The sequence below is a fragment of the Miniopterus schreibersii genome (assembly GCF_964146895.1).
Source record: "Miniopterus schreibersii genome assembly, chromosome: 2".
In the NCBI taxonomy this organism is placed as follows: domain Eukaryota; kingdom Metazoa; phylum Chordata; class Mammalia; order Chiroptera; family Miniopteridae; genus Miniopterus; species Miniopterus schreibersii.
In genome coordinates, this window is record NC_138102.1 from 150,308,321 (window position 1) to 150,334,999 (window position 26,679).

The 26,679-nt window shown below is 32.6% G+C and overlaps 1 protein-coding gene across 1 annotated transcript in view; it reads left to right on the forward strand.

Annotated features, from left to right (window-relative positions):
* Positions 1-26,679, forward strand: part of ABCD2 (ATP binding cassette subfamily D member 2) — a 51,693-nt gene that overhangs the window by 9,744 nt on the left and 15,270 nt on the right. The window contains exons 4-7 of the mRNA XM_081128893.1: positions 3,044-3,209; positions 3,936-4,030; positions 7,624-7,769; positions 24,221-24,366. Of these exons, the coding sequence (XP_080985019.1) occupies positions 3,044-3,209; positions 3,936-4,030; positions 7,624-7,769; positions 24,221-24,366 (553 nt within the window). The remainder of the gene's footprint in view (positions 1-3,043; positions 3,210-3,935; positions 4,031-7,623; positions 7,770-24,220; positions 24,367-26,679) is intronic.

A 26,679-nucleotide genomic window follows, 5' to 3' on the forward strand; every position in this document is an offset into this window, starting at 1 on the left:
CTGGCATTTCTTGTCAATTTGATTAAAATAAGATACATGAAAATCAAGCAAAATGTAAATTACCAGATATTCATAGTATTGTGGAAACATACCTTTTCTCTATCAAAAATTACAGAAGCCCTAGACGAGTGGCTCAGTTGGTTGGAGTGTAGTCTCTTACACCAAAAGTTGCTGGTTTGATTCCTGGTCAGGACACATACCTAGGTTGTGGATTTGATACCCCTGGTCAGGGTGTGTACAGGAGGCAACCAACCAATGTTTCTCTCTCTCTCCCTTCCTCTTTCTCTAAAGTCAGTGAAAACATATCCTTGGGTAAAGATTAAAAAAAAAAAGTGAAGAGTATAATCAAGAAAAAGGACAGCAATTCCCAAGTGTTATTGCTGTTAATACCCTTTAATTTTTAAACTATCAATTGTAATTCCTTTTTCTGTCTATATATGGCATATTCATTTTTTAATTTTTCTTTTTTAAAAGTCCTTAGATGTGGATTCTGGAACCCGAGTGCCGAAATTTAAATTCTTGCTCCAGTATTTAGAAATTATGTGAACTTGATCAAGTTCTTAACCTCTGCCTCTATTTCCTCATCGGTTAAATGGCAATAATGATAGCATTGACTTTATCAGATTGTTGTGAGTTAATACATGTAGAATATTTAAAACAATACATTTTAAGTACTGAATAAATATTGGCCAATAACATTGTTTATGTACCTTGCAAACTTTGATTCATTCTTCATGCCAAGTCAAGCCTCACCAGGCACATATACAGAGTGCTTGTGATTCCGCCTTCTTCCTGCCTCCCCTGCAGAGTCTGGGTCTTCCTTCTCTGTGTTTGCAGTACATCTGGTGCTTTACCACTTTGTAATTGTCTGTCTCGTGCACCACACCTTGAGTGGAAAGTAGGAACTCTCTTACTCATGTTTACATTCTCAGTATTCATTTTAATGCTTGGAATATTGTGTGTGGTCAGTAAATATTTGTTGAAAGAATGGTAGTAAGACCACAGATATCACAAGGTTAAAATTAAAAATCACTTTATTCAGTTGAGATATTACTAATAATATTCCCATGGACAATCATTCTCACTATTAATTACTCTTGTAACTTTTGTATCAATATAAATTGCCAGATCAGCATTATAAATTTAGATGCCTATTAAGTCAGCCTTGAGTAAACCATATAAAAGAGTTATAAATTTTGTAATTTGCTGATAAAACTTTTCAGTTTCATACAACTGATTTATTGAACTGAGTTTTTTTAAAGTAATAACAGTTATTTAGGGCCACATACCAAAACAACTCAATTAAACTGTTTTTCTTCAAACAGTAATTTTGATAATCTGGAGACACAGTTTTTGGGATTTTTTTTTATGTAACATATTTCGTATCATTAAAATCAAAATTTTATCTATCTCACATTAAAATACTTTGCTAAGTCACAGAAAGAATATCAATTCGTTTTTTTAGATCATCTCCAACACAATAAATCATTGCATTTTGCTTTCATTTTGCTTGAATGTGCTTTGAGTCATAGAATGGTCACTTCCAAACAATCTTACTGCTACGTGACAGCGTATGAAAACATTGTGCATACTTTGCTAGCTCCAGAAGGAACAAGATTCCTTTTTAGAGATAGAGCCCCAGGGCAAACCCCCTGTCTTGTATCCCAAAGTAATTCATCCACAGTCACATTCTCAGGTTTTTTCAGACACTCTTGCCCACTCCACCTTGCAGCTTGGTCTCCTGACTCATTGCCTCCTGCTTTTCTTTAATTGACCTCTATATTTGGTTTTGGATTTTTTTCTATGCAAATATATTTACCAGTGTTTCATTTGAATCTGTATTTTGTTGATCTTTAGTTCTACTTTTCTTTACTTGGGAACTGAAGAGATTCTTCTAGATAACATTTTAGAAATTACCTTCTTAATAGATATAACCTTAACATATAGAAATTAAATACTAATCTAATTACAGGTCTCTCACACACAATAGAGACATGTGGTAGAGGCTTTTAACAATAACACTCATTTACTGCTTAAATTTTGCAGACACAAAAAACGTAAATGTCAGCATTGTAGCATTATTCCACAATTTATTGTTTAAGAAACTTTCATTAGTGACATGCCTTGCTTATTGGTACAGATTTCCTAGTAAACACTTCTGTAAGGGAATGGTTTTTGTGCTTTTCACTGAGAAAGATGATCTTGACAGGAGGTGAGTCACATTTTGCAGTACCCTAATAACAAGATGTTCTTTTAATAGAAAAACAGCTGGAGATTCAGTCTAAATTGGACAACTGGCAGAATAGAAGCAAGACACCACTGGACTAAAGCAGAGATTTATCTCATCTTATTTTATAATGTCTCCTAGGAAAAAAAGTCATATTTAATGTTTTTCTTTGGGCATATAAATCTCGCTTGGCTTGAAAAGAAGGGAATTGTGGAATTTTAACTGAAAACAATATGAGATTTTCACTGAGCTCACTCCCAATGTTGGTATCCTCTAGCAGGGGTGTTTTCTCTGGCCAAGCTTAGGAATTTTGATAATTAATTTGACTCATAAACATTCATTTCATAATAAGAAAAAAATGTATTTTTCTTCTATTTAAAATCTTCCATTTTAAATTGAAGAAAAAAATACCAAAAAACAGAATTATTATTTCATTGAATGAATTTAAGCTTTTCACAAAATTTCTAATTTTCTGGAAATGAAATTTGTCATGTAAACAGGGGTTAAATTAAAAATTTGACCGGAAGGTTTTTAAGTGTCACTAATATTCTGAAATCTTTACATTTCAATTTGAATACTGACTTGAATGAATAATTTCTATGCATTTTATAATTCCAGTCATACATTGACACCTTGCTATGTTGCTCTATTGGTAACATTTTTACTGTTATTTTAGTTATCAGATGTATTATCTCTTTTTCATGAATAATAAAATAGGACCTTTGATGTAAAATCAAGAAGCTTATCTGATGGCACATTTATTTAAAAGTCTATCTTGGGTGTATTAACTATTTTATTTCCCTGTGTTGGTTTTAGGTCACTGAATTAGCAGGCTATACCGCCCGAGTGTACAATATGTTTTGGGTCTTTGATGAAGTAAAAAGAGGCATTTATAAGAGAACTGCTGTCATGCAAGAATCTGAAATCCATAAGAACGGAGCTGACATAGAATTACCCCTCAGTGACACACTGGCAATCAAAGGTTTTCAACTCAGATGTGTTTATATTTTTTCCTATATTTGTTTATCAACAGAACCAAAGTTTTTTAGATGATAGCTTTTAACTGTTATATGGGACCAACATTTAGTTATTTAAACAGTTGCTCCCAAAGTCAGTGTAGCAATTTGAGGAGTGGTGACTAACATTACCATAAAAAAAAATTATACTACTTTTATTTAGGGCAAAGTTTCTAGAGTTATTTTTGGAAACTGCACATAGGGCAGAATGGATTGTTTTCTTTAAAGATTAAAGTAACAGAACTAGAGCTAATCACATTGTTCCTCATCATTCTGTTTTAAAACTTAAGTTTGGTTATCATATTTTTAAAAATTGTATTATTCTGTGTCTTCATCCCCTTTTTGCAGCACTATGTTTATTCAATAGGAAAAGTTAATTTAGAGAAATAAGTAGTTATAAAGAGTATGGCTGGGTTACATCAGATAGAGTTTGGCTTTGCTCTCATGATTTTGACATCAGATTGTTGCAGAATAATGTTTCTGAGAGAGATTTTCCAAATAGATGTGTCAGAATATCCCAAAATGCATTATACTTTGCTTTAAATACAAATATTTACTTTTATTTCTATAATTTATTACTGTGAAGTATATTTATAATACATTTATCTGTTATGCTACATTATACTTTAAGATATTTAATTAGCAATAACACCTGATGGCTTTTGTAATTTAAACTGTTCCTTAACTTACAGGAAAAGTTATCGATGTGGATCATGGGATTATTTGTGAAAATGTTCCCATAATTACGCCAACGGGAGAAGTGGTGGCTTCCAGGCTAAACTTCAAAGTAAGATGATATTCAAGAATCTTCTGATTGTTGCCATCACACTAATACAAAACAACTCAGAATTCATATGCCTTATGTTAAATACTTGGAGGAGCATATGGAAAGGAGGGGAAATCAAGAAAGGTATGCACAGTGGCTCAATTACAGAAGCAGTTACTTCCTCAGAAAGCAGAGAAAAAGAGAAATGTGATTTCTACTGCTTTATTGACAGGTTAATATCAAAATTATAATGCACTAAGAGCCTATGCTAGGTAACTTTCTAGAGCACTAGAAAATTTCCTCATAAATTAATATCTGGAAATAAATGTTTTTTCCTTATAGAAATTACTCAAAAACTACAAACTTATATAATAATACATTTACTGAAGTATGAGATTAAAGGTCATTAACAGGTTTACTTGTTATTACACATTCTCTAAATTTAATTTATATTTTAAATAATCACAGCTTCTGTTAGAGAAAATCAGATCCGTTAGAAATAAAATCAGTTTAAAAAATCAGTTTATAACTCTGTCGAGAACTAGAGTTGTTATTTAACATTTTATGTCTTGATGACAAAAATTAAGATGTAAGAACAGTTATTAAGCCCGAGGCCCTAATTTAAAGCATTGTAAAATTCAAACATACATTTTGGAATTCAAGTACAAAATAATTTGCTGATAAGCATGACTAACTATAATGAAGGCATATAAGCTTTAGTTCAAAGACATGATTGGACTTGATAACAGAATTACAAAATGACAGTACATGTGCTAATAATTTTAGTATGGACTTTGTAGTCAAGGTTAATTATTAAAATGTATTTAGAGATGAATAAGGGTGCTAGAAAAGATGAGAAGTACTGAACAGGGAAAATTTTGTATTAATAAATAAAAGAGAAATTGTGTTTTAACTGCAATTTAATAAGGCTTTATTTTTCCATTTATAGACCTATAGAGTTCTTTAATTATTTGGATCTGAACATGATACCAACTAGGTGCGAAAAGTGCACCATAATCTTAAATAGGTTTGAAATAAAACATTTGAAGAGGAATACATGGAATGTTTAATTACTTATTAATAGTTTAGCAATTTATAATTTGTGCCTTTTTTTTATAGAGCCTTTTTTTTGTCAGGTTAGGTTTCATAATATCGACTCTTATTGTTCCACTTATTAAACAGATTAAGAGTCTTGAACTCTGCCACCTACTAATTACATTATTGTGGACATATCACCCTCTCTCTGTAAAAAAATTCAGAGCTCAGTTTATTTTTATGTGAAATAAATTTTAAAATAATCTAATAACAGTGTCATATTTTATAGTTCTACAAAAATATATGTTATTATAGTACACTGTTATGGTAATTGTTTATTTTTGACTCTTATAGGAAATTTTATTTAAAGTCTCAGGTCCCTAAAATATAATAGAAAGTTCTGTTTCCTCTGCATGGATTAAGAAACAGTTTTTTAGAACTTTGTTGGTCTTTCAGAATTTTAAAAAAAAACACAAATATTTGGAGAAGAAAATTCAATAAATGTGGTAATTCTTTATGCTTCACATTCACTGCTTACTAAGTATCAGAAAACATGCTAAAAATATGAATGTAGAAAAGTCTTCTATTATGACGCAAAATGTGTTAAATTTCTGAGAATTGCTAACAGAGAATGGCCAGATTAAAAAGTTTTGTGAATGTGCCTTTTGCCATTGCACACATAAAAAGTCATTTGGGAAGTATTTATGCTTCTACAAAATCTAACTTCCTTAATCCTCTCTCTAGTCAAAGAGCACAGTAAATCACAAATTAATTCGTTCCGGGTTCTTCCCAGGATTTTCCTTGAACTTTTTTCTATCAAAATAGCATTTTAGTTTGGCTACAATTAAAAAGAAAAAACATCTGGTCAGATTTTATAGACTCCGGCTTGCCTCTGTCTGATGTCCTTCTGGTGGCTGTCTTTGCTGCCTAGAATGCTCTTCCCCTAGATCTGACCAGTTGCTTCTTGTCACCCAGGCTCAGCCAAAATGTTACCTCCTCAAAGATGACTTTCCTGACCATCCAATCAAAAGAAGCCCCCACACCAGGCTCACAATGCCACCATCTTTCCTCTTTTGCTGTCATAATAGCATTTATCACTAATTCATTTTTTCTTCATGTGTTTATCATTGTCTTTCCCATTCGGAATCTAAGCTCTATGAGAACAAGGACTTTGTCTCGGCCAACACTGTATCCACTGTGCCTAGAAGAATGTCAGGCACATGGTAGATATTCAATCAATGTTTGCCAAGGAAACGTCTAATTATTTAGACAGAATATGAACCTGAACCATTTTTGCTTTATATATACTTATTATACACATTCCTAGTTCCTTTATCTAACTTCCATTCCAACCCTTCTTTTTTCCTTCCCTTCCTCCCTCCTTTCCTCTCCCTACTACCTTCTTTCAATAAAAAAGATTTCAGCTTATGTTATACACAGCAAATGAGTCAAGGATAGACATGGAACTGGTTGGTCCCTCATACTGATATAATGCAAGTAATATAATGCTCTTTCATTTTTGAGTTTTCAGCATGATATATTCAACAGTATCATTGACACTTAGATACTTGTATGCATACTGTACAGAGATGTATCTACAGATATACCGTAATTCTTTCTGTCATACTTTCATACGATACTCATTTTTAAATCACTGATTATAAAATATTTTTTTTCCTTAAAAACAGATCTGATTTTTTAATGGTGTTTCTCTCCCTTGTTCTTAACAATACCCTTTAAACGCCACACTAAGATACCTTCCCAATCCTGCCTAGTAGAAAGGCAGCTCATGGTATTTAACTGTTTAAATTTAAATGGTAAATAAGATGAAAGATTCCAAAGACAAATATTCAATCGATAATGGATAAAAAACTTTGATTTTATTGCTATATCTATATAACTGTATATACATACATATATATATACACACATGTATATATTTGTTTTAATGCATCCCCATACATAAGACTAAATTATAATCCTCTTGTTTTCTTCTGTCTTGGTTTAGTAAACATATTTTTTATCTGTGAATAAAGCAGAACTGGAATAAATTTATCTCTCTGATTATGGGCTTTTGTGATTTCTGTAACATTTTAAACTGCTAAAGTACAAAATTAAACAACCCAGCTGGCTCTTAAATAACTGTGCTTTATAGCTTAATAACTCCAACTGGCAGATACAACAAAGTTGTATTTTAATTCAATATAAAGTTAATTAAATATTAATATAAATAAAATAAAATTGAATATATTTTAATTTACATTTTAATAGTTTCTTATTTTCCATGTGGTTTTGTTTCTACATATATATAGTATCTGATTACAAGACCCAATTAAAATTTTGGAAAGCCAAGTGCTCATTTCAAGCAGATTCATTTTCTTTGAGATTAGATTAATTTATTTTAGCTTCAGACCATAGTCAAAGCCAAATTTGAGGCTGTTAATCCTGATATATTTTTCTTTGATTCCTTGCCCATCCTAGGTTATCATGTGTTTGAAAGGTTTTTTTTTAAATAAATCACTTTTAAATGCTGCCAAATGAAGCTATTTTGCAGTTTGTAATTTTATTTCTTTCTTTAGGTACAAGAAGGAATGCATCTTTTGATAACTGGTCCCAATGGTTGTGGGAAAAGTTCTCTCTTCAGAATTTTAAGTGGGCTCTGGCCTGTGTATGAAGGAGTCCTCTATAAACCACCTCCCCAACATATGTTCTATATTCCACAAAGGTAGGTAAAAATTTTTATATCACAAGAGACAGTTTTCTTTTACTCTTAATTCTCTTGATTCCTTAGGCTCTTTAGTTTGTAATCTTTAAGCAGGTTTTCATTGATAGACACTATTAAGGAAATAAAAATAAAAATTCAGTTCTAAAAAGGACAGTACCACTTACAGGACAATATCATGTCTGTTCATTTTTACATCAAACTGGATATAATGAACACTCAAAGGCTACAGATGTTAGTCTCAAGGAACAGCAGGCTAGTCCAAAGAATAATTAATCACCTTAGATGTCAGGTTATCTCTTCTCACAGAAAGAATAGTACTTGGATAGCATACTAATCTTTCCATCAAGCTGCTTACATTCATATGTTCTAAAATTGTTCAGTTATGTTTAAAGAGTCTCTGTAAAATAGTTTTTATTACAGTTATGCTATATGATTAATTAATGATTTGAAAATACCTTACTTAAAATATTTTACTCTACAAATGAGTGCAAAGTAAGCATAGAAATATTTAAAAGGAACATTGTTTCTTCTAAAGCCTTTAGTCATCATCCTTCATAAAAAATTTAGAAATGTCTAAACACAAAGTTACACTTGAAAATTTGGAATGTCACTGGGGATAAGAGAAAATGAAATCTGAAGAAGTGACACATCTTATACTCGTCTGATCCAGTATTTTTCCATCTGTCCTCACCCTGGGTTAGGTAGATAACACAGAGTACTCCTATTATGTTAAGAGAATAGTCTGTGGAAGCCAACAGAGGGCCTAGCCTGGGAGTATAGGCCAGAGAAGATACAAATGTTACACGAAGTATGGTACTATCACATGTCTCTTTAACCCCTTTTCCTTTGTCAGAAAGTGCTTATGCCATCCTGCCCACTGGTCTAAATTGTAGACCGTATGTTATAGTTAGGTAGACAAGGTCCTGCTGGAATTCTTCCTTCAAGTAAGACCTGCGGTAGTAGCAGGAGGCACCTGAGATGTGGGAGGACTAGTAACTGCACTGGCAGTCAGAAAATATTGGCATATGAGATATCTTGGATACTCATGTTTAACAGAAAGTAGATAACCATCTTGTCACACCACAATGATTGCCTCTTTCTGTCTGTACTTTGTAAAGTCCTTTGGGAAGCCTTCTGAAGCTGAAAGCTAAATTATACTCCTAAAGTTGAAGTTTCAGACATTGATGCGTTAAGTAGACTGATTTTAATTTTTTATTTGAAGAAATACTTTGTTATATCATAGAATTCTACTCTCTTAATAAAATTATGTACATAAATCTTATCATTTTAGTTATTTTAGATTTTATATATATAAATTAAAAGATACAGTTCTTGAATATAGCTGTGACCTGAGCAATATACGACACCTCAAAGACACAGGAAAGTGCATAATCCAAGAAAGTCAGATAAGGGCACTACCAGATAAGAAAACTACAGACTAATATCCCTGGTAGTATAGATGCAAAAATTCTCAACAAAATATTAGGAAACCAAATTTAATAGCTCATTAAAAGAATCATATCATGAGCAAGTGGGATTTATCCCTGGGATGCAAGGATGGTTCAACATATGCAAATCAATAAATGTCATGCATCTCATTAATAGAATGAAAGATAAAAATCACATGATTATCTTAATACATAAAGAATAAGCACTTGACAAATTACTACATGATTTCATGATAAAAACTCTCAATAAATTGGGTGTAGAGGTAACATATCTAACCATAATAAAAGTCATATTCAACAAACCCACAGCTAATGTAATACACAACAGTGAAAGGTTGAAAGCTTTTCCTCTAAGATAGGAACAAGATAAGGGTACCCACTCTCACACTCTTATTCAAAATAGCACTGGAAGTCCTAACTGGAGCCATCAGGCAAAATAAAGAAATAAAAGGCATCTAAATTGGAAGGAAAAAAGTAAAATTGTCTTTTTTTGCAGATGATGGGATCTTACATACAGAAAAATGTTTGAAGACCACCAAAAACATTTAGAACAAATTAACAAATTTAATAAGTTGTAGGATACAAAATCAATATACAGAAATCAATTGTGTTTTTATGCACTAACAACAAACTATCTCAAAAAGAATTAAAGATAACAATCCCATTTACATTAGCATCAAAAAACAATAAAATTCTTACTAATAGATTTAACTAACAAGGTGAAAGATCTGTACACTGAAAACTCTTAAGACTTTCATGAAAGAAATTAACACATGGAAAGATATACCATGTTCATGGATTGCAAGAATATTGTTAAAATGTCCCTACTTCCCAAAGCCCTCTACAGATTCAGTGCAATTCCAATGTCATTGTTGACAGAAATATTAAAAAAAAAATAAAATAAAATTTGTGTGAAAGTACAAAAGACCCTAATAGTGAAAACAATTCTGAGAAAGAAAACCAAATCCAGAGACATCACACTTCCCGATTTCAAACTATATTACAAAGCTATAGTCATCAAAATAGTATGGTATTGGAATAAAAATAGAATAATGGAACAGAATTTAGGGCCAAGAAATAAATACCTGTCAGTTAATATTTGACAAGGGAGCCATAACTGCTCAATGAAGAAAAGATAGTCTCTTCAATAAATAATGTTGGGTAATCTGGACAACCACATACAGAAAAAAGAAATTGGGCCCCTATCTTACACCACTAACAAAAATAAACTCAAAATTGGTTAAAAACTTGAATGTGAGACCTGAAACCATAAAATTCTTAGAAGAAAACATAGGAAATAAGCTCGATGACATTGGTCTGGGCAATTATTTTTTGGATATGACACCAAAAACAAAGCAACACAAGCAAAAATCAGTGAGTGGGACTACATCAAACTGAAAAGCTTCTGCACAGCTAACGAGGCAATCAAAAAAATGAACCAGCAACCCACAGAATGGGAGAAAATACTTATAAATCTTATGCCTGATAGGGGTTTAATATCCAGAAACGTAAAGAAGTCATATAACTCAGTAGCAAAAAATAAAACAGTTCAGTTTAAAAATGGGCAGAGGACATGGCAGTATTTCACCCTTTCTTATGGCTGAGTAGTATTCCATTGAATATATGTATGACAGCTTTTTTATCCAATCTTCTATCGAAGGACACTTCAGTTGTTTCTGTGTCTTAGCCACCATGAATAATGCTGCAGTGAACATAGGAGTACACATATGTTTGCAAATAAATAATGGACCTTGAGAATATCATGCTAAGTGAAATAAGTGAGACAAAAAAGTTAAGGACCATATGATTTCACTCATATGTGGGATATAAAACTGAAAGCAACAAATGAACAAACAAGACAAACAAACAAAAAATAGACACAGACAACAATATGGTGGTTACCAGAAGGAAGCAGATAAGGGGGGTCAAATACGTGGTGATGGAAGATGATTTCACTTTGGGCGGTGTGCACACAATGCAATATACAGAAATGGAAATCGTTAGGTAATAGAGGTGTCAGGTAACACTAGGTGATAAACATTTTGCTATGTAGAAGTATATCAAGTCAGTACATTGTATACCTTAAACTTACATACTGTTATATGTCAATTTTATGTTAGTATAACTGGAAAAATAAAGAAAAATGCCACTGAACTGTACATTTAAAATGGTTAAGATGCAGTTATGTTATGTGTATTTTACTACAGTTGTTTAAAAGGTGCCAGGAGGAGAGAAAGTGCATAAATCCAGTCTTTGCCCTCAGAGAAACCTAAATAACTATGTTATTTTGCAACAGACATAAATCACTGGCAAACTTTTTCTTAGTTATGAAATTTCCTCTTGCCTAAGCAAAAGGTCAACTACAGCTTAGTTCAGGAGAAAAATGAGAATGAAAAGTGTTTTTGAAGGCTAAGCTGTTTCTTAATAATTACTGTTAAAAGTCACTTTATCTTGATTACATAGCTTTGGGAAAATGACACTGTGTGTTTATGTTTAAAATCATATATCTTGTAAAAAGCATAGATTTTATTTAAATGTACATGTAAACTAAGTGTCTAAATGTAGTATTTATTTCTTATATTCCAAAGGCTGCTGAGTTTTTCAAGTAAATTTGAAAATAATCTTGTAAGTTTTTATGATTTAAAAGGAGGCTTCTACAACCTATTTCAAAATATTTGTCAGTAGCTAATTTTAAACATTTCTTCTTAGGATATTCTCTTTAATAAATATTATCTGATATTTTATTGCATTAATTTATAGCAATAGAATATTGCTTAAATACTAGGTCATCAGGAAGAAAACCCTGTAAATTGAATATAGAATTGAGTCTTATGTACCTACAGAATAAACTTTGTAAGTCACAAACAGACCTTTATAAATAATCTCCCTGTTTTTACTTTTTCATTATTGAAAGATTTCCTTGTAGAAAATAGATCTCTTTATGCACTAATCAAATATACATTAAATGTTCTTTTCCTCGGGAAAAAGAAGTGGGATTTGTTAAAGTGGATTTCTAATAATGTCATGTAGTGCTCAGAAGAAAAAGGTAAACTACTGAGGAAAAAAATATTCTAATTAAGCATATTAGGTCACTTTTTTAAAAAACCATATCTCTAGAGAATTGCTCAGTTTAAAAACTGGGAAACCTGAATTCCTAAGAAATTGTGAAATCATTTTAGCAATGTTAATAATGAGAGCCAGCTAAAAGAATCTGGGCCTTAGTTCAAGAATACAAATAAAAAGTTGTGGTAGATAAATTCGTTTCAAAACAGTTTCCTCATCTCATCCTCATTAATGGTTGCAATGACAATTACTTGAATATTTTGTAAGTTTGAGCACAGATATATTTCATCTAAAATATAGATTTAGTCACTCTAAATCTATGGTAAAACTCTTAGTCTTGCTCAGATAGTACTTTAAAAATATTTGGCATTTTCAGGCTGTTGGAGCCTGAATTCCTAAGCAATGTGACTATCCTTTAAACTGATTATTAAAACTCATTGTTCCCTGCCTACCCTCGGGAAAAGTCCTCCAGTTGGATACAGATCTTGAAATTCTTCTGTCAATCCTTGGTGCAGTTTCTCTGTCTTGCCAACTGCATAAGGGTAGATTTAAGATTTCCTGCTCTTGTTTTAATTCACTTAGTAATTCTCCAGTATGTCTCTGTCTTCAGCCATCGAAACCTCAAAGCCCAATCTTTTATTGAGTTGTTTTGTTCACCTGCTAACCAAATATTATTATATGCTAACACTCACCAAAATGAGAAAGCAAAATATTCAATAGTGGTTGGGGGAACAGAAAGTAGAGGAAAGAAAGGGAAGGAGGAAGGGAGGGAGGAAGTGAGGGTGGGAGAGTGGAAGGGACGGAGGGAAGGAAGACAGAAGATAACAGGCTTACTCACAAAGGTAGCAAACTCTAGGGTTCCTTTATACTACTGTTTTTTCTGAGTCCTCCAGAGGATCATTTATATATATCACATGTCTCCTCGGCAGCAGTCTGGTCAGGCACCAACTCACCATGTAATTCTGTCCCCAAAGCTCCTGCATTCACTATCTTTCCTGGAATATCTTGGGAAAGAAATTTTAACCATGACCTTACTACTGGAACCTGTATGCCCAAATACGTACCCTCAGGCCAACAGATCCGAAATAGATTCGGATTTCCCACAATTTTATATGAAAAGGAAACTTGTACAAATGTCATCCATCTTTGACGTGAAGTCTGAGAAGTAAAAGTTTGGGAAAGTGAAAGAAGGATTGTATTATGGATCAAAATTAAATTTGACTAAATATTTTTTTAAAGAAAAAGGAGGGAAAAAGGGGGAGTGGAATGGGTGAGATATTATACTTCATATCTTGGGAAGATTTTTTTGTATTTGATTCTTTGTCAATATTTTACTCTTTCTTTAAATTTAACCCAGTATTTATTAAAGTCCTGCTATAAGATACTGCAGAGGATAGACGGTGAGTAATACAGTTACTCACACAGTATAGTGTTTATGTCAAATTTGGTTTTAAACAAAAACATGCAAGTAACTTCAATTAAAGCAGAATAAGTGCCTCAAGAAAGGTAAGAAATGCTATAGATGTTCAAAATGAGGGAAAATACAACAGAACAATGTGTCATTTGACCTAGGTTTCAAAAGTTAGGATTTTAACAGTTGTCATGAATTGTTTCTCCAGTGTCTGAATAGATCAGAAATGCCACAGATTCAAGTAAACACAAGTTTCTTGTTTTTGTTTTTCGGACACTTCTAAGCAGGGCTGTCCTGTCCACCCTCCCTCTAATACACCAAGCTGAGAAAAGTAAATATTTGTTAGACTTATCTCCATTAATATTATGTCATCTGAACATACTGGAAATAATAGTGTTCATTGCCTAGGTTCTTAAGCATTGCTGATGTGTTCTTTTGGCTGAAAAGGAAGAAAGAAGATAACAGGAAGAAGTTCTCTGAATTACTTTTTAAAGTTTTCTAGTGTTTTGGGAGTCTGCCATTTCCCTGGTTCCTACCTAAGGAGCTCATATCCTCTTTTTAAAAAATAAATAAATTTTAATCCTCACCCAAGGATATGTTTTTATTGATTTTTCAGGGGAAGAGAGAGAGAGAGAGAGAAAGAGAGAGAGAGAGAGAGAAACAATCGGTTGCCTCCTGTAGGTGCCATGACCAGGGATTGAACCACAACGTAGGTTTGTGCCCTGAACGGGAACCAAACCCACCACCTTTTGGTGTAGGGGATGACACTGCAGCCAGCTGAGCCACCCAGCTCATCTCCCCTTTAAGAGTACATACCACAGTCTTATATGTTAAATTTTAGTCTGCCAATGCTTCTTAAAAAAAAAAAAAAAAAAATGACGGTAACTTCTATAATAGTCATTTTTTGTACTCATCTGTCATAAGATATTCTGAAATTATAAATAACATGTTATTTGCCAGCTCAGCATTTGTTTATTAACTAATCCATTCACAGGGTAGTAGGTTCCAGTACCATGTTACTTAATCTTCTAGACTAAATGTAAATAAATACCGCTTAATAAAGTAGTTATGAATCACATTTTAAAATTTATCACATCATAAAAATTCTAAATTTGGTTGTACACAGGAAGTATAGTATGACTAATTAGCTTGTACAGCAAATTAAATATAGATAACTTTACTTCTATCTTTTAATGTATGAACAGTATGTATTGATTATGCTCTGCCTAAGTAATGCTAAATAGAATATTTTAAATAATTAAATTGGAGCTCAAAGGGATTAGAGACTTTAATACTTAGAATTACCCAGCAGTTCAGAGCCAGGGTTAGACTTCCCCAAATCTTTGGATACAAACCCTCTGTACTCACCACCTCTTATTTCCAGGTTAATAAAACAATCATATTTAAAACATCTACCTGTGATTTAAAAAGCCGTACACTTTGACCTTAAATATTTTCTCAGACAATCATAATACTTAAAGCCGCTCTAGCACTTTTATTCTCCAAATTTATGAGGAATAACAAACTATGATTCTTTTATAGTTTGTATTACTTTCAAAATTTTCTACTTTCTTCAACTGTTTTTCTTAGTAAGAGGAGCTTATGACATAAAAGCTTTTAGAAGTGCCAGCATTTAACCCATGTTTTATTTTATGGCATTTTTACTAGCACTTTTAATGATATCGTCATAGTTTAAAAATAAGCTGAATTAATATTGATTCTTGTTTTGAGAATCGTATGACCTCTTGAGATAATTGATAGACTCTAGGGCATCTTGAGCAAGGGCTGAACATCTCTGATCGATTACGATTTTTTAAATTAATTTACAATGTGTCAAGCAATTATTGTGTGCTAGTCACTATTTTTCATATATTATATGTTTCTAATTTTTCTGTATGATAACCCATAAGGGTGGTGCTGGTATCCCTAGTTTATAGATGAGAAATCTTAGGTTGAAGTCATCCAGCTGATAAATGTTGGAATTAACATTTGAACTTAGGTATATCTGACTCTAAAGTCACTTTTTCTTGGTTATTGCCTGCAGCAGGAGACACCTCTCTCAAAAATTCCTATTCTCTTGCCTGACCTTGCCAGTGAATATCACCAGCTAAGGTGGTTTGCTTGGAATGCTTACACTGCACTACTATCAAGCTATTGTTTGGAAGCAGAGTCCTTTTAATGCTGGGGGTGGAAGGCAATCCAAGCCAATTCTAACATAAAGTTTTAGCACAGGTACTTGGCTTCCATTCATTTATGTTAATATGAAAGAAAGTATATTCTTGTATAAAAGTGAAATTCCTTTAAGTTAAACTCTGTTCAAATCACTTTTAAATTAGACTATGTTCTCTGTTCCTTTTCCTATTCTTCTAAAACCCATTTCTCAAAAAATTTCAAATAATTTCTCAAAAATATTCCTTAATTTTAAATCAGACTTTTTGCAGAGATATAAAATCAGCAAATCTTAATTTTTATGAAAAGCATTATGGCTTTAAAAAAATCATTATTTATCCTGTATGTTGCCAAAAGAAGAAATTGTCTTTGCATCAGAGCAAAGACTTTGTTTTGTTATAGGAAATTCAGCAGAATGGACAAAACCCTCAACACCAATACTACCGACACTGGCACAACTGCACTGCATGCTAAGACATACATGTGTCAAGTTAGTTTTGTAGATATTTAAAGATCTGAACTTCCTTTTGAATTGTTTCTATATGAATACTTTCTGAATCCAGAATTTCCTTCTTGGAGGCATAGAACTATGTTATACTACAATATTGTTTAATTCACAAATATAAAACCAGATAATGACTGTTAAAGAACCAGAAAGGTTAGAAGACCTAGTTTGCCTCCTTTCTTCATGGAAAAGAGGATGCCCTCATAGGAAAGTATTTCAGTGAGATCCTTGCTTTTCTTCTTTGACCTTAGATATCAGTTTAAAGAATGAAGAGGTCTGGAAAAGGACCTAAGTAAGGATATGGAGGAATACTAGTTTAAATATCCTGATCACCGTTTTCCCCTGGATCTCTAGCTTTTGAACTTTTTAACTCTTACTGAATCTCTAGGTGCCAGAACACAGAGAGATCCTCTGCAAGACAAGGAGTGTGTTTGTTTGTTTGTTTCTTTGATTGATTGATTGATTGATTTTTTTTTTGATTTTTTTTTTTAGAAAGAGGGAAAGAGAGAGAAACATGTATGTGAGAGTGAAACATTGGATGCCTCCTGTACTCTCCCTACCTGGGATTGAGCCCCGGGCATGTGCCCTGACTGGGGAATCAAACTGGCAACCTTGTGGTGCAGGGGATGATACCCAACCAACTGAGCCACACTGGTCAGGGCAAGGAGTGTATTTATTTAAGTAAGATGCAGGCTAGCCAGGCCATTGCCTGAGTGGAATGTTGGTCTGAAAGGGCCTCTGGAATAAAAGAGTATGATATAGCTTAATCCAGGCCTACTCATGGAGCCCCATACCTAATAGGTTACACATACACTGGTCTTGCTCTCCCCAAATTAGACAAACCTGGGCTTTGAGAGTGGGAGTTGTTACTGGAAGAGACTTTGCCTATGTTATGTGTGAGTCACTGTTCAACAGATCTTTGTAGAATATAAGCCTGAAAGGGCATCTGCATGTCTCTTTATGCATTGGTGGTATCCTACTAAACCTAAAACATGCCTGTTGGCATATTATAACTGTGCAATAAACCTCTGATGAATAATTGAATAAATTAATTAATGAATATCTCCACAGACTTGGTTTCTATTGCCAAATTAATATGGCTTCTTATACTAATTAGGGAGCAAACTATTTATCGTGTTGTTTGCACTAGATATACCTAATAATGCTCTTTAGATGGGAATAAATATTTGTTATTTAATATGTCTTTTTTAAAAGAAATTATTTTAGCTATAAAGAAGGTTCAGTAGTATTGCTGTAGCAAATTCACTTCTATTCCTTTGCTTATGACTATTAGATTCAAATCAAGTAAAATTTACATAAATATCTTTGGACAATTGGTTGACAGAATTATAAGCTACACATTTGGTATATCCTGTGTAGTAATTATTACCATTCAGTTCTTAAAAATCTCTTAAAGGGATATATAAATGTAAACATGATTTCCTATAGCTTTCTGTTGCTTGGAAAAATGTTTTTTTTTTTCATATGTAACTCTTCTATGGGCTAATTTATAAAAATAATAATGGAAAAAATCTTCAATGCATCTAAAAGTTTTTCTCATTTTATGAGTCAATTATTAGGGTAAGCCACATGGAATTGTAATTTTTAAAGGTCAATAGGTCAAATGTCAGAAATTCCATACAGTAATTTAATATAATGATAAATACTCTTAACAAAGTTGACTTTTAAATGATTTGTATTCTTAGCTTGTTGATACTTTGATTATTCCACTAACATTATTATTTTTATTACTTGGAAATGAACACAATCCCTGCTCTTAAGAGGATGTGCACATCTCTGTTCTGGCACCTAGAAGTATCTAATCCTAAAAATATAATTTCAGTAATAAGTAGTTATCTCTTTTCAGTTGAGTATTTCTTCTTTTGCTACATATTTATTTTAAGAATATTAGGAATTACATGAATTGACGACTCAAATCTTGTTTTTGCTGTTCATGAAAAAATTTGATGACATGATTGGTTCCAGCATATACATTTATATGAATTATTAATAGCTAGATTTTATAGCTTTCAGATCGCTAACTTCTTGTTACTATAGAAGTTCTTAGCTGTACCTTATTCTTAAACTTAGCACATGCCTTAAATATAGTCAAATTGCAGTGAAACTTTTATCAGTATTGTTCACAATTAAAATCTAGATGACTACAAAATAATTAGCATTTTGGGTGATCATTCCAGAGACTCCAAGCACAAAGACAGGGTTAACATTTCTCCATGCTTTCTCCTTCTTTCTACTTTTGTCAATGTTAAATAGAAAAGTAGATAATAATATAAAATATACAAATATAAACCCCAATAAATGTCAATACATTTTACCAAAACAACCATAATGTGTTGATACTTGCATGGACAGAAAAGTGGGGAGTATAAAACCAATTACAAAAGTACCCTAAGATATTTATAATAACTATAAAAAGCCATAATCACTGGGAATGGAATCAATCTCGAACAATTTTACTTTAACTTTACTGTTACAATGAACAGCTTTCATTATAGATGCATTTGGAGGAATTTTGGATTACAAAAAAACAACTATGATAATTGTTTAAATAATGACAATTATTTAAATTATAATGTGATACCTATGGGTTTATTCCAATATTTTTTCCACAACAGAGGTGATTTGAATTTTACTTAGAGAAAGTAAGTTAAAATTAGTGTCTCTCTTTTGTTAGCTACTAATTATAAGCAATCAATTTTTGTTGTTGTTGCTAATAGTATGTATGTTGCATGAATCTCTTCCTGATGGGCCAGAGCAAGTAAGCTAATAACATTCTGACATGGTAATTGATCTACCTGAAATAATTAGAAGATAATATGAAGAGGTCTATATATCTAGAAAGGAAAGTTTAGAAAAGGGTACTTTAAGTGCTTATCAATTATGTATAACTTTAGTAGACTGGAGAAACTTGAGCTAGCTTACAATGTTAAATTCCAGGCCTTTGAGTTGGAAATAGGATCACATGCAAACTAATCATATAAACACTGGATGTAGGGTCTTCAATTCCCTTTTGCTTTCAAATAGATTCAACATCATACCATGGTAACTTTAACTTCATAATAATATTTTTTAAAAATTATATTAACAAAACCTGTTAGAGTATCCTTAGTTGCTGTGTACCTCATTAAACACATAATGAGGTACATAGTAACATCAACAGATAAAGTGCTGTTTTTAGCATTTCAAGTTATATGAAACAATGGTGAGAAAATGGCACATTAGTAAAGCAATAGTAGTTGTCCTTAATGAATACATAATTTTATAAGATATTTTTGTATAACTTCATCAGCCTTTTCTTCACATAAATTTTCAAAGAAACAATTTTTATCTTCTATTAAATCATTTTTAGTAACAATAGCTCAAATAAGAAATTATATGGACACATTTACATTTCTTCATCTAGCAGCATAAAATGTTTATGGTTTGACATTTTATTTAAATCTCATCCTGATTGAATTTTTTAAAAACCTTAACAGTTAAAACTATGTTTCTTTCTTGTTTTGACTTTTTTTATTTCAAGAGTGCATGTTCAAAACTATTAGACTTATAAACACAATAAGAAATTAAGCATTGCAAAACATAGTTCAGTTATTTTGCTTTGCCTTATAGTTAAGAGCCCTTATGAAATAAATTGCCATACTTGTTCATCAAAGAGAATTTACAGATTTCAAAAGGCATAAGGAAATCGTAAATAATATTAAATTATCATTTTAAAGAAATTATAAAGTTTTGCCCTTCCAAATTCCTCTTACAAAGGAAGCATATTGATACCTTTGAGGCCCCATAAATTGCTCCAGTGAACTACATGGTGCTCCAGTTAATTAAAAAAAGTACTTCTAAGTAAACTTGAGATACTTTCTTGAGTGTTTAAAAGAATATAATTTCTAAAATTTATATGATTAGGTACTTATTAATCATATTGCAAAAATAAAAAGTTACTATGGATTATAAAACTACAAGTTTCTTAGCTAGCTAAATAGAAATTTTTTACAGCCTTTTTAAAATTTGCTTTTCCCATACGTAGAAAACTTAAGCCTAAGTAGGAATGAACTTTTTTTGCTTCAATAAGTTTAGTGAATGCCTACTATGTGCTCTGACTACATTGCTTCACTTAATCTTCATAACATGCAATAAAGTTACTTTACAAACGAGATACTTCTAGCTCAGAATTTGGTCGCATTGCTAGTAAATGCTGAGTTCAGGTTTCCAGCTCAAAACCATCTCTCCAAAGCCCATTGTCACAACCATGATTCTATAATGTCTTCCCTGAAATGTAGATATAAAATATGATGCCATCAAACATTGCCAGTTAATCAAGTCTTATGGTAGAGTCCTGTAGACATATTGTGAAATGAATGTTCAGATGTATTATAATCATTGTAGTCTCAGTTATGTATTGTGTCATGGCCATTTTATTGATTGTATTATATCTGGGGTTTATGGTAAGGTAATGGGATATCCATGCTTCTGACTTACATTAAATTAGAACTGGCATCACTTTGGAAGTTAGAAAAAGTATTTTGCTAAGGTTTCCTTGTATTTCTTCTAAGTAGTGTCAGTGTACTAACTAAAAACTGCTCAATGACTCTGGTGGCCAATTTTTATTTTATGCTACTATTATTATTACCAAATATTAATTTAAGATATCATCACATTATATGAATGCTTAAGATGATGTAAATAAACAAATAACTATGTGTCCTCATTGTATTTTTTTTTTTAATATATCTTTATTGATTTGAGAGAGAAGAAAGGAGAGGGAGAGAGATAGAAACATCAATGATGAGAGAGTCATTGATCGAACCCACAGCCCGGGCATGTGCCCTGACCGGAAATTGAACCCTGATCGCCTGGATCCCAGTTCAATGCTCAACCGCTGAGCCACGCCTGGCCGGGCGTCATTGTATTTTTTTAAAATATGGTTAGACTGGAGAGGGAAAGGTAAAGGAGAGGACAGGAGGGAAAGACATAGGGATATGATAGAAGAAATATGACCAAAAATTGTATAGCCACTTTCAAAAACAGTTCGGCAGTTCCTCAGAAAGTTAAATGTAGTTATCATGTGCCCCAGCAATTCCACACCAACGTGCATGCCCACTATTCATACTAGCCAAATAGTGGAAACAACTGAAATATTCATCAACAGATGAATGGATTAATAAAATGTGGCACATCCATACAATGGAATATTATTCAGCCATAAAAAGGAGTGAAATACTCTTACATAATACATTATGTATTAACCTGAAAACACGGTAACAGAAATAAGACCATCACAAAAGACCACATATTATATGATACCATGTCTATTAAATGCCCAGAATAGGCAATTCATGGAGACAGAGAGTAGATTAGTGGTTGCCAAGGGCTGAGAGGAGAAAAGAATGGGGAACATCTGCTGTTGAATATAGAATTTCTTTTGGGGGTGAAAAAAATATTCTAAAATTAGACAATGGTGATGGTTGCATGAGCTTATGAATATACTAAAAGTCACTGGATTGTACAGTTTAAAATTTTATGATATGTAAATTATATCTCCATTTTTAAAATATGACCACAGCCCTGGCCAGTGTAGCTGAGCTGGTTGGGGCATTGTCCCATGCACCGGAAGGTGGCAGGTTCGATTCCCAGTCGGCACATATCCAGGTTGTGGATTCAATCCTCGATCGGGCCACGTGCAGAAGGCAACTGATGGATGTTTCTTTCTCTTTTGCTCTCCCTCTCCCTTCCTCTCTATCTAAAAGATCAATTAAAAAAAAACAACCCCATATCCTTGTGTGAGGATTAAAAAAAGTTAAATATTATGGGGGTTTTTTTTGAGTCCCCACATTCCATATTTATATCCTCTCTCTTCCATAATGAGAACCCTAGCTCCTAATAGTAACAAGATGTTTACTTATTTGATCAGTCCTACAACATTATAAAATAGTTTCAGAATTGGTACACCTATATTATTAGCAACAAAAAACTTAACAAATAAGTTTTAAAATTTCTATGTGGTTCTTTTGATCTTCTAAAATTATGTAGTCAAGCTCAAAAGTTACTTGGACCAGTCACTCCCCCCCCCCTTCTGTGTGGTCGTGTTACTCATTTGATAAACTATTAAGTTCATTTTTTTCTGTTTATACTCAGTTTTAGGGTTTCTTCCTTCATCTTTATTGATTTAATTTTTATTTATTTATTCTTAATGACACTTTAACATGATTCTAAAAGTAAAAACTATGTACAAAGGGTTCTCCTCCCAATATCCAGCCTGACTTGTTCTTCCCATCTCCAGTAGGTAATCAATTTTGTTAGTTCCTGGTTTACTGTGTTTCCTTTTGTAAATATAACCAAACCCTTCCTGTGTTTCCCTTTGGAAATATAAGCAGATAAACATGTGCTTTCTTGTTTTGCTTTTATTTTACATAAAGGTAGTATACTATAGTCAGTCATCTGCACCTACGGTTCCACATCCACGGATTCAACCAACCATGGATCAAAAAAATATATTTTAAATGTTATGTTGTTGCTGATGGGTATTATGTCGTTATGCTTGTGTCTGTACTGAACATGTACAGACTTTTTCCTTGTAATTATTTCCTAAACAGTACAGAGTAACAACTATTTACATAGCATTTACATTGTATTAGGAATTACAAGGAATCTGGGGATGATTTAAGGTATACGGGAGAATGTTTGTAGATTATATGATGAAAATACTACACCATTTTATACAAGGGACTTACACATCCAAGGATTTTTATATCCACGAGGGGTCCTGAAACCAGTCCCCCCGGATAACAGGGTGTGACTGTATAGATCAACGGTTTTCAAATGAGGATGGTTCTGTCCCCCAGAGAACAGCATCTGAAGATTTATTTTTTGTCATTACTGTAATGAATGCTACTAGCATCTATGCACAGAGACCAGGTGTGCAGCTAAACATCCTGCAATACGCAGGATAGCCCTCAACGACACAGAAATGTGTAGTTCAGTATATTCATTACGGCATTGTTGAGAAACCCTGCTATACATATACTTTTGACCTTTTTTTCAACTTAATATCTTTTGGAAATCACTCTATATCAATTCATAGCGATTTCCACGTCCTGTTTTATAGCTACATAGTGCAGGTATTATCATTTACTCAATCGGTGTCCTTTATATTAGCATTTTGGTTGTTTTTTTCAATATTTTGCAATTACAAATAATCTGCAATGGATAACCTTAGGCATTTTTTGCTGTTGTTGCTATTGATATGTTTCTAGAAGTAGGTCAAAGGCCAAGTGCTATGTTGGTTTGCCAAGTCCCCTCCAAAGGGTGCTACCATTTTACACTGCCACCATTTACACAGAGGCTGGAGTGAGCTATCAAGCTTTTTGAACCTCTGCCAACCTGATAGGTATGAAACTCAGGGTAGTTTTTATTTGTATTTCTCTTATTAATGGCTTTTTTTTTTTCTTTTAATTTTTGCTTGTTTACATTGCTGGGTCAAAAATCTAAAATTTTATAGTAGTTAACCTAAATAATATTTGCTGAAATACAGAAGCAACATAAATATAGCGAAACAAGTATGTATTTCTGTGCTGGAAATATCCAACTATCTCTTGTTAGATTTTGAAATAGAGCACTTTACTTGTGTCTGTGTTTCAGTAAATCTTTACATGAACCTAGCAGTGTGTTATCCTGCCATGCCAAGAGAAAAAATCCTCATCACTAGGCAATAAATATGATCCTAGAAATGTGGTCTGAAAGTCTGATGTGGAGTTTTCAGACCGCCGGGATGAGATGTCGCACTGGGGAAACTGAAATGATGTTGTCCTAGGATTCTTGTGTGCTTGATGTTTCATAGGCCATACATGTCTCTTGGGAGTCTTCGGGATCAAGTCATCTACCCAGATTCGGTGGATGACATGCGTGATAAAGGCTACACAGACCACGATCTGGAATGCATTCTACACAATGTCCATCTCTATCACATAGTTCAGAGAGAAGGAGGTAAACTCTGTCATTCTTTTACGTAATTTAACTTTGTGTTTTAAAAAATAAATTGGTAAATTGTCTTTGGTTTCATTGGAATATATGCTCTTATTGGAACATAAGCACACAAGTAAAGATGGAGTTTGCATCTTTTACTGCTTCCCAATATTGACATCCGCTTTTCTGCTTGTGTTATATTTCATGCAGCACACTAGGCTTTTTATTAAGTCTGCTGCTGGCACTTTAAAACAGTTACTTTTTCATATTTGAATGGACAGGTGTCCCTGAGGCCATTGTCCATCTAGATATATGTAAAGTTTATGACAGAAATATTTTCCTGTCAAGTTCTCCACTTACATTAAACTTAATTTTTTGAGAGATCATTGTCATGAAACTTCATTTTTGTTTTGAGACCCACAGCCTTACCAGTATTTTTTTTCTCTCTCAAATAGCATACAGAGAATTAAATAAAAATAATAGAAATTTCTGTATTGTGGTTTTCAGCATAAGACATTTTTGAAAGAATAGGAATAATGGTTATATGTATGAGCTTAAAAAAGAATTGCTTTATAATAGTCATACTTTCAAATAATTTGATAACATATAATCTGGCAGCCTAGAAAAACTACTGAAATAACAAGCCCAAATTCTAGGTTTAATTTTGCATGGACTTTACCTTTTACTTCTTAGCCCTTTCACATTATCAGACAAGCAGGAAAGTGCAGTGACTAAGCATATGAGCTTTGAAGTCAAAGTTTTGGAATCAAATCTTAATTAGCCCTGTTCTCTGTATCTTCAGCTGTAAAGTGGAGATAAAAATCTACCTTATAAGGTTCCAAGAAGATTAAATAAGACTATGTAAAGCATTTAGAACAGTGGCAACATGGTAAATGCACAAGAATTAGTAGCTAATGGTACTATTACTAGTTGTGATATTGATACTGTAGTATATTTGTCTTTGTATGATGGTACTTGATATTTTACAAAGAAATTTCACACATATTATTTCATTTGATCTTTACAATAAGCAAATGAGGCAGACAAAAGAAGTGTTATTATATATATTTTTTATGGTGTCTGCAATATCTTAATTTATAAAATGGAAAGCAGGCTGTCTTTTTGTTTCATATGGTCAACTCCTTCCCAGTTTTAAAACACTGTGACAGAATATATGCTGCATATTAGTCTTGGGTAAGTTATTTTGGATAAGTTTGAAATCCAGTAACCCAAATAGAAATGTATGATAAATATGCAGTATTTTATTTTTTTAAAGTCATCAAGAAGTTCTAGAATGTTTTTATGAATGTTCCAACCTTAATAATGTAATAGCAATTGTTACGGTTTATTGAGTGCTTACTATGCAGAATATAACATATTAAGCAATTTACATTGTCAACTTAGTTAATATTTATAACTTTCCAATGATGTTGTTCCAATGAGGTTTTACTAGCCTCCTTTTACAGATGAAATTTGGGAAGTTTGATACATTCCCCAGGGACCTATAGTAAGTAGTGAGACAGGGATTCAACCACAGACCTTACCTGAAAGTCAGTGTTCTATATACTAAGAATAGTTATATCTTTACTCATCAAAAAATTCCAAGGAAACTCACTTTACTTGCCCAATCCTTAAAACATGAAAAATGTTTTTAAGCGAAGCAAGAAAGCACAATTGCAAGGTCATCACTTGCTTTGGAAAAGGCTTACTGAAGTTCTGTTTAGACTACCTAATATTTTAAAGAAATGCTTTGCTTTGGTAAAAGATGGAAATAAAAACTGTGTTTAATTCCATCAAAGAGGCTACAAAATAGAAAGTAGAAGTGGTAACAAATGGACATGAAGTAAAGCAGTTGTACATTTTTAGGTAGCAGAAAAGTTGTTCTCTTTTTAGCTTAGTCTCACTAAATCAGCATCAGAAGTGATAATATGATTGAGTTCTGATTTAGCTGTCCTGAGATTAAGTAGTATTGCCTGCTAAAACTTTTGGGTTTAGTGGAAAAAAGGACATGATTTACTTAAATATGTAATGCTAAAATTTACTTTGACCCAAATACTTTTCTCTTGTGTCTTCTCAACTGGGAGGGGGCTGGAGGGTCCAGGAGGGTGAAAGTTAAGCCCAGAATATTTCTTCACCATGTAGCAATCTGAACCTGTTTTTCAAATCCTCACTTATGTTTCATAATGCTATAAAACTCAGTCATAGAGAAAATATTATTTTAACAGTTTTCACTAGATGCAAGAACTTCAAATCAAATGGCATTTTTCCTAATATAAGGATATGCTTTTAAATAGATATATAAGGAAATGTCTGGGGTTTTTTTTAAATATATTT